This window comes from Plectropomus leopardus, chromosome 21, assembly GCF_008729295.1.
Source record: "Plectropomus leopardus isolate mb chromosome 21, YSFRI_Pleo_2.0, whole genome shotgun sequence".
Classification (NCBI taxonomy): Eukaryota; Metazoa; Chordata; class Actinopteri; order Perciformes; family Serranidae; genus Plectropomus; species Plectropomus leopardus.
This window is the reverse complement of record NC_056483.1, coordinates 658,600-667,564: the sequence shown is the minus strand read 5'-3', so window position 1 is coordinate 667,564 and position 8,965 is coordinate 658,600. Positions and strand designations below refer to the sequence as shown.

The 8,965-nt window shown below is 39.3% G+C and overlaps 2 protein-coding genes across 3 annotated transcripts in view; one reads left to right on the top strand and one right to left on the bottom strand.

The window, feature by feature from the left end:
• Positions 1 to 48, bottom strand: part of LOC121960951 (sodium channel protein type 5 subunit alpha-like) — a 20,801-nt gene extending 20,753 nt beyond the window's left edge. The window contains exon 1 of the mRNA XM_042510857.1: positions 45 to 48. Within this exon, the coding sequence (XP_042366791.1) occupies positions 45 to 48 (4 nt within the window). The remainder of the gene's footprint in view (positions 1 to 44) is intronic.
• On the top strand, positions 44 to 6,024 carry LOC121960392 (caspase recruitment domain-containing protein 8-like). Of its 2 annotated transcripts, none has more exons than XM_042510061.1 (9): positions 44 to 291; positions 729 to 775; positions 1,352 to 1,479; positions 1,661 to 1,722; positions 2,261 to 2,478; positions 3,150 to 3,415; positions 4,265 to 4,378; positions 4,485 to 4,626; positions 5,159 to 6,024. In XM_042510061.1, exons 1-9 carry the CDS (start codon positions 62 to 64, stop codon positions 5,527 to 5,529), a joined length of 1,578 nt encoding a protein of 525 aa, XP_042365995.1. In that variant the 5' UTR covers positions 44 to 61; the 3' UTR covers positions 5,530 to 6,024. The 2 variants fall into 2 exon arrangements, with proteins under 2 accessions (XP_042365995.1, XP_042365996.1); XM_042510062.1 differs by having other exon boundaries at positions 261 to 291; positions 729 to 1,170.
• The last annotated feature ends 2,941 nt before the right edge of the window (positions 6,025 to 8,965 follow it).

Here is an 8,965-nt window from a genome sequence, read left to right as displayed (position 1 = left end):
TTTTTTTTCACTTTCAGATCAGTTTCAGAGTTTTGGCCGTGAACACATTATTAAACACTGAATGATTTCCAGCAGGAACATTGTCTTCTACAGTTACATCTGTGATTCTTTATTCAGGTTGCAGAGCTGCAGGTTGTCACAGATCAGCTGTGCTTCTCTGGTCTCAGCTCTGAAGTCAAACCCCTCCCATCGGACAGAGCTGGACCTGCGTGGAAACGAGCTGCAGAATTTCAAACTGAAGCCGCCGTTTGCTGAACTGGAGAGTCGACAGCGTTGGCTTGAGGCTCTGAGGTCAGTAGAGGTACTGCAGCGGCTTGTTTGTCTGCCTCCGTGCTGACTATAGCTAAGGCCAGAGGCATCGCGGTGTCAAGTTGTCCACCAGTCCGTCTGTCTGTCCGTTCGTCCGTCTGCCTCATCTGTAATGTTGCCTGTTCTTCCTGTTGATCACTGTGTTTACAATCTGGCGGGCCAGTTTCGACTTTTTAAACTTTAGACTTTTTAAATATTTGCATTGGCTCTGAAAATGCATTAAATCATGATGAACATATCATGTAACTGTAACTCTGTTAAAAAATAAAAACTCTTATGATGGAAAAAATGTTTAAGTATTGCAACTTGCATTGCATTGTTTTTAGAGAAGGTTCACCTGTCACTGGAGCCGAGTGATTTTGAGGAATTATTTTAACTCTCTGGATGAAATAGCTGCTGTTTGGTGTTTATCCCTTCAGGGTGGATGACAGAGAAACCAGGGCGACTCCTGACAGACACGAAGAACGTGAGTAGAGGCTGACTTAAGCTGAACGTAAGCTGTTATTAAGCAGTGGCATAACTGGAGGATCGGCTGTGGTGTATTTTATAGCACTGGTTATTCCCAGTAACCACAGCAGGTCTTTTGCTTTGTTCTCTCATAACTCAGGAGCAGAAGGGGAGACGTTTGTGGGTTTCTTTTGTTGCTTGTGCAGTCATCTCGTCAATAATTCGCCGTCATACTGGGTTTGAAGCGTGCCTCTGAAATATCTCTGATTGGACGGCCGTGCTCTGTCGCATCACGAATCTGATCTACCCCTAGATGTGAATGTGCAAAACAAACGGGCGAGGGCTCGATGTTCGGGGCGAGGGGTGTCCAGGGATTGGGTCAATGTCTTGAATTTCTCGTTGTCTCATTTTATTGTAAGAACCTGGTCTTAACTTTGCTATGACCCCCTTTGGACTTGGTCTTGATCTCACCTTGAACCGGGAATGTTACCGTTAGAGGTTTATGAATGTTTGGTTTATGAGGATTCCCGAAATTGAGTTTGACGTGTGCTGCTTGTCTTCTTCTCTCCATCCGATGGCTCTTATCATCCACCAGATCCGTCCACATCGAGCACAGAGCTGGATGTGTCTGAGGACAGCAGAGACGAGAGAGTGGATGAAGAGGATCAGCTGAGTCCTGTTGGTCCGGAGAGTTCGAAGCAGCAGCAGCCTGAGTGTGAAGAGGTCAGAAGTCAGTTTTTTATTTTAAAATGTTTGTATATTTGTCAGTGAGCTTCCTTTTAGGTCTGTCACGATAACTACTGTAGTTGGATGGTATTTTGTACCAGAGCTGGGAGAGTTGGAGGGCCAATTTCTTCTCCCAAAATCAGTGTGTTCTCATGAACTCTTTTTGTGTTGTTTTCAGTTTCAGGACAATCTGAAGTTCACACCTGAACTGCTGATTGAGTCTGGAAAGACTACCTACAGGTAACTAAAGAGAAACCTGCAGGATATCTGAAGTCAACTCTCTCAAACACTTTGACCAACACTTCACCGCCTTTCAGTGCGTACACTTCATCAGTAAATAGATTCTCCCCCCGCTGCTTGTGTACCAGGACAAGGACAGGTGTCACATTAAATGGCCTAATTGAGCTACGTGACCCCGTCCGTCTCATTCTCATCCATGCAATGTCTCAAAAACGTCTTGAGGTGTCTCCTGGAGTGCAACCGGGCTCTTTCTCGAGAGCATACAACCTCAAAGCGCTAATTGTGGTTAGAACTTATTTTAGCGTCCGGGCAAATTTTTGCCACACAGTTTTTGGTCACAACGCGTCATCAATCTCTCAAAGTATCAGTGATGTGTTTGATGATCTGATGTATCACAGGTTGTGACTGTGCTGCCAGAAACATGTAAAACGGGACATACAACGTGAATAATAGTGCAGAGTGTCTGCACGGTTTCTTAAATTAATGCACCATTTAATCAATAGACTGAAGCTTCTTATAACCCTTTTATGTCCTTCAGGTTCAGGTGTCCTCGTCCAGGTGTGTTCCAGTGTCTCAGGACTAATCTGGTGTTTGATATGGCTCAGAGTGCGGAGCTGCTGTACAGTATTGTCCAATGGGATGAGAGCCTCCTCGGATCAGCCGGCAAGATGGCTGCGGGGCCGCTGTTCAATATCACCTGTTCTGAGGATGCTGCCGTCAGTCACCTCCACCTCCCTCACTGTGAAACCACGGATGGTAAGAGAGGAGAAATCTTTTATTTCAGAATAATTTGAATAGGTCTCATTTTGCACAGGATCACACAAACTGGTATTTAATGGTCCACATTAGCATTTGCACTACAATGTGTTTCAGATACAAAACACGAGACACCAAGTTTGTAAAGAAAGATGGAAAAGCAGCAGTTCTCAGAGTCTGTAGATTTATCAGCAAACCAATCCTGCTGCCTTTAGATGCTGTCGGGATTTCATGAACTGAAGGAGAAACTTTTCATACAGTGTAAAGCATCTGCGAATAGCAGATATTGTAATAATCACCCACATTCAATCATTGTTGGCGTCCCACAAGGGTCAGTATTAGGTCCACAACTGTTCATTTTGTACATAAATGATAAATGTTTGGCAGATTATACAAATATTTTCTTCTGGGGAAAATCTGTAGCAGCTTTTGGAGGAGGTCATGACAGAAATGAGAAGATTTTAAAAGTTGGTTTAGCATAAACAAATGTTTGAAGCAAGAAATAATTGACTTCCTGGCAACATGTTTTATTTTTTAATATGTTTTAATTTTTGGTTTGAAGTAGTCATTCATTCATAGATCAATGCAGGCTGATTTAATGACTTTCCTAACATTACAGTACTGATATTGTTATCAGTAAAACAAAGTTTGACAGCTCTGTATTTTCACAGCTGGGATCACTGAGGGCCATTTGTCTGTCGCCCACATCGCTGACGATGAAATGAGCATCCTCACGCCACTGAAGATTACAGACACTCATGTGGTTGTCAGTGTCCCTCACTTCTCTGTCTTTGGCCTTGTCATGGATTTCGTAAGGTGGATTTTGAAAATGCCATTTAATGGCCAAGTTCTGCTCTTCCTCGGACAGCCAAACCCCAAAACACGGAGGAAAAATCTGTATGTGCTTCTCCTGCCAAGTAACATCCCTCTGGACCCGGTAAAGCTTCATTTTACAGCTATCACAATTTTTTTTCTTACAGAAACAGTTCACAAATGTTCAAGTCTGTCTCTAAAAAAGTCCGTTTTCATATGAACACCGAAACAGTTTCATACCAAACAAAGTGTCTCACACTCAGTCTGAAGACGAGTCATTTGTGATGGACATTTTTCACTATTTTCTAAAATTTTGGAGATCAAACCAGCAGATTCATTGATTGCAGGAATAATGGTTAGTGCAGCCCCACAGTACTGACATTTCATTGTTTAGTGATCTACAACTTGAGCTTGTATGGTATCTAATTTTGTGCGATGCTACGTCCTCACCTCCTGGAACAGCAAATGTGAAACTTATTTTCTGCTTTCAGACTAATACATCCACAGTAGAAACCCACCAAACTCGAACAGAATAATATTCTCACGCCTATTTTCCTTTAGGTGTCCAGCTGGGCTTTGGTTGAAATTTTAGATGCAGAAAAGGTGCCGTTATTCCCCAAGGTGTCTCTTTCTCTGCCGGCTGTTTACAGTCTTGTAATGTCTCCCTCCACCAGTAGGTGTCACTGTTTCTTTCAGCTCAGCTTCCTGTTCCACCTGCAGAGACTGCAAACTGAGCTCTGGTGGTACATGCTGTGCACTCCATACTATAGTGTAATAGAAAGAGGATAACGGTATAGAACAACATACCGCGGTGGTTTCTAAATGGCGTGGTATACTATGATACCATACAAGCCTACTGCAAACATGCTTCAGCAGGTGTATCTGTAATTAGATGTATTCGAGCTGCTGGTTTATTAGTCAGGCTCTACTAAGAGATAAACCCTCTAATTTAAATGTCCTGATGTGTCTTAAGGTGAGCGCACAACAGCGAGGTTCTGTTAACATCCATGCTCCTTCCAAATGTAAACTCATCAAAGATGAACGTTACACGATCCACTGTCCTCAGGCCTCTAAAATACAACCTGCAGTGAGTATTTCGAGTCTTTGTTGTACTGGAATACGACGTCACGATTCCTCAAACTGCCGTTGGTTTCTCTTAGTTAACTTGGTGATATTTATACTTCGGTTTTCAGGAAGCAGAGTTTGACCTGGAGTTTGGACCAAATTACCATCCAACGTTTGAGATCCGCCTGCCCACAACGACAGATGAAGCGACCTTAAGAATCCGAGACAAAAACCAGAGTGAAGTCTGGATATATGATGCAGATCTGACTGGTAAGTTTTCATCCACCTGCTGCATCACTTTACCTGAACGAAGTACAACATAAAGAACAGCTCTGCAGTCACTGATCCCTGATGCCTCGTCGTTAGTCTGCGTTCATCGCACAGTCAACTTTATTTAACCAGCTTAAAGAGATTTTATTATCCTCTCTAATGTACAGGTACTCTGTACTCTACCTGCTCAGGTACACTGTACTCTACCTGCTCAGGTACACTGTACTCTACCTGCTCAGGTACACTGTACTCTTTTACTTGCTCAGGTACTCTGTACTCTGTACCTGCTCAGGTACTCTGTACTGTGTACCTGCTCAGGTACTGTGTACTCTGTACCTGCTCAGGTACTGTGTACTGTGTACCTGCTCAGGTACTGTGTACTGTGTACCTGCTCAGGTACTGTGTACTCTACCTGCTGCCTCATGATATCTGACTCAGGATCTCTAAATATTTCAAACATTTCTAAATTTTAGATTATATACACTGTGCATACACATCAAACAAATACTGTTTTCCCCTGGTTATGTTTTAGGTACAAGAGGGACAGTTACCCGGAGGAACGTCCCAGCAGAGGACAGCAGCGTTGTAGAAGACAGCGTCCTAGCAGAGGACAGCGTCCCAGCAGCCCACAGCAGTCCAGCAGAGAAACAGCAGCTTGAATTTCGGACACAGTTTATACAAAGAACATCTCAACCTGTTCTGGACCAGCTTCTGGATAAACTCCTCGAGGATCGAGTTATCAATGATGCTGAAATGCAGTCAATCAAAATAAAAGCCGGAGAAGAAAAAGCACGAGAATTGTTCGACACAGTGCGGAACAAGGGACGTGAATCCGTGTCAGTCCTGATGAATGCTCTTCGTGAGGCGGATCCGTGGCTTTACAGCGCGCTGAGATGGAGCTGAATAACAAGAGCCTGACGGGTGATTATGAATCTCAGCTCAATCTCAACGTCACTTATTGGCATCTTTAAATTAGGTTTGCCATGAAAGCCTGTTGTAAGTGGACTTTTGCTCTGAAAGTGATTCAGTCCAGTGAAGACGCGAGAGAGGAAGAAGAAAAGGAACTTTTAAGTGTGTTTCTGTGTCACAACACTTGTGCTCTCTGCTGTGAGGCAATAAAGGTTTTGAATTTGAATCATGAACACTTTGTCAACATCTGAAGATATGTGTTTCATTTCAAAGTTTTTTTTGTTTTCTTGAAATTAACGTTTATATTACGTTTATATTAGCACCTGAAAATGTACAGAGGATCACAAGTGTCAGAAATGGTAATGGAACATTTAACTAATAAGTAATAGTACATTCAAATAGCCATTCATATTTTTTTTGTAAATGTATATATTGATCTATAAAGAAATAGACGACATTTAAGAAGTAATGACTAAATGATAAATGATGCATTCTGTGAGTTTTATGTTGTTTTTGTAAATCCATGATGAACAATTTGGAAAAGGATTATCATTTTGTCTGTAAATTATTTTTTATTTCCCAATGAAATAAAAAAATGACTTATTACTTTGTAGTATAACTACATAACATGAACAAAGGGGAACACATAAAGAAAAGGAAAAAAAGCTTTTTAAGCTCTTAAATGAAACACTAGGGGGAGATAAAGAGCTATATAAAATGATTAACCACATTACAAGCTGTTACAGTTTTAACTCTTTTTTTACTGTTGAATTTAGTGAATGTTTTGGGTTTTTTTTTGTTTCTTACCTGTGAATTCACATTTTTGGGATGTGGAATTTGGCCATTATTTGAATAATCAGGCTCAAACTTGAGTTTTTTTTCCTGTGTAATTTTTTCCAGAAGACAAAAAAAAGCATTCCTCCAAAGCAAGACAAGAGTCTCATTAATATTCTCAGTGATAAAAGCACAAGTTTTGCCAGATTTTTCTTCACAGTGGGGCAATGCCAAAATAAACGCAGAACCGTTTCCGTGCATCCCTAAAAAAAACTACAATTCACATCAATGTCAAGTATAATCCTGGAGGACCTCTTTTTATTAATAAAATAAAAAATAAAATAAAATAAAGCAGGTGTAGCAGAGACATTGTGATCCTTTTCCATGTTATTCTATGTGGAGGATATTTTTATTCATAATTCAAATCAAAAGTCCAAATAGAAAATCAAGACATAAATTAAAAAATATTTCTATTATACTACACTACTTGAAATAATCAAGCCATAGCTTAAGAAAAAGGAAGTGGAAAAAGCAAATTTAATCTGTGAAATGATGAGTTGAAAATGTAAAGGGATAATAAAAATGTTATTTAAAATGCAAAAGCTTGAATGGAAATGCTTTAACTGAAATCTAAAATTGTAAAAATAAAATTAAAAATGACAATGGAAATAAGAAGAGAGAAACATTAAATATGAAACTTATTACAAGAAATGAAAAAGCCTGAATGGAAACATATATTAAACTTATATATTATATTAAAACAGAAATTCTTTTTAAATTTATTTATCAGTAATTTGCATGCTATTATTTGCCATTTTAAATTTGACCTTTTCCATTTTCCATTTTAACACCTGGTTTAACATCAGATTTCTTGTGTTGCATTTGGATGCCATTCACAACCATTTTAACCTCTGACACCTGAGAAAATTGGTTTGATTCCTTTCAAATAAGCGGTTTAACAACAGCAACAAATAAAAATATAATGAGCAGTTTGGCAAGAAATATCCTGCAAATTGAAAAAAAAAGATCTGAAAATTGTCTGTGGTGGGCAATAATTAGATATTATTAAAAAAAATAGTAAAAAATATCTAATACCCACATGTATAATCCTTGTATTTATATCATTAAATATGTAAATTTTACAGCTTTTTTTTTTTGTTATTTATAATTTTCTGAAGAATTTTTTCAAGTTGCTCAATGCCTTCTTCACGTGTTTTTGAAATAGTTAAAGTCAGGTTTTAAAAAGGTTTAAATTTCATCTCCGCACTTTTCGTCCCTCCGCCGTCGGTCCAGCAGGGGGCGGTGATGCGCCGAGAAGCGTGAGTGTCAGCCGGCAGTAAAGCCGTAGAAGAAGAAGAAGAAGAAAAAGGCGCGGTCTCTAATCGCGTCTGAAACACCTGCAGGAGCTCCGCCGACAGGTAACACCGGCCTAAAGTGACGCAGCTGCTTCAGACCGGTAAGAACTGCGGGCAGCAGTCAGATAAAGTCCGGCTGGAGTTTATTTGTCAGATAGTTTCGCGCTAAATGTTCCTCAGCCGTTAAAAACGGGGTTTAAAAATAACGTGCTAGCTAAAAACAAGCTAATGCTACAGTCCGTTATGGCATCGCGCAGACTGATTATTTATTAATACGCAGCTAATGTGACGAAGACCACGTCTGTAGCCTAAATATGGTCGTAAACAGTTACATATATATATATATGTTAGCAGTTTAAGTGTTTTAATTCTTGCTTTCTAACCGAAAATTCAATAACCGCTCGTTTTTTTGTTTTTGATCGTCGTTTTTAAAGGAGAATCCAATGACCTGAAGATACAGGGACCCTCAGCTCCGTTTAACCCTTTGACACCTCAGAGACGTTTATTTCTAACACACCAGGAGGCAGTGAGCAACCACAGAAGAAATGACCCTAAATGTGCAAGAAATCAGTAAAAAGTACAAGAACGTCACCTCATAATGTGTGAAACAATTAAAAATAGAGTAAAAAAACAAGAAAATTACCCCAAAATGTGTGTAAAAAAAGGAAAAAAAAGTAAAAAAAACCTAAACCCCAAACTTTGTGGAAAAAAAAGAGAGCAAGTTGAGATGGTGGGAAAGAAAATCAAAATAAATGTATAAAAATAAGAAAAAAATAGTTAAAGAAAGAAAGAAAATTTCCTCAAAATTAGTGAAAAAAAATAAAAGAAATGTAAACAAAAAAGAAAATTACCTAAATATTTGTGAAAAAAATAATAAAGAGAAATGTAAACAAAAAAAGAACATTGTGTGAAGATTAGGTAGAGAAAAATGAAAAAGTGTGTGTGTGTGTGTGTGTGTGTGTGTTGCAGACTGAAGCTGATGGACCTCACAGTGAAGAGCTGCCGGTTCAGATGGACGAAACAAACGCACCCACAGGACACTGAGGTCTGTTGGCCTGCAGGAGCGGACGGACGACCTGACTGCTGTTTCCTGCTCCCTGTGAGTGTGTGTAAAGCATTTTTAACATTTATTTCAGTCTTTTTGATTTGATTTGATTTGATGTCTTTTTTTGTTGTCTTTTTTGTCTTTATTGTTTAATTTTATGTCTTTTATTTTGTTTTATTTTATTTCATGCATCTGTTATTAGTTTTTTTTTACTGAGTATTTTTTTTTGTTACAAATTCAGTCGTGTAACAAACAG

Coding starts and splice junctions, on each gene's coding strand:
- LOC121960392 (XM_042510061.1), top strand. CDS start 62: ATGATTTCCAGCAGGAACATTGTCTTCTACAGTTACATCTGTGATTCT. Junction 1,723..2,260: donor TCTGGAAAGACTACCTACAG/GTAACTAAAGAG, acceptor TATGTCCTTCAG/GTTCAGGTGTCCTCGTCCAG. Junction 2,479..3,149: donor TCACTGTGAAACCACGGATG/GTAAGAGAGGAG, acceptor GTATTTTCACAG/CTGGGATCACTGAGGGCCAT.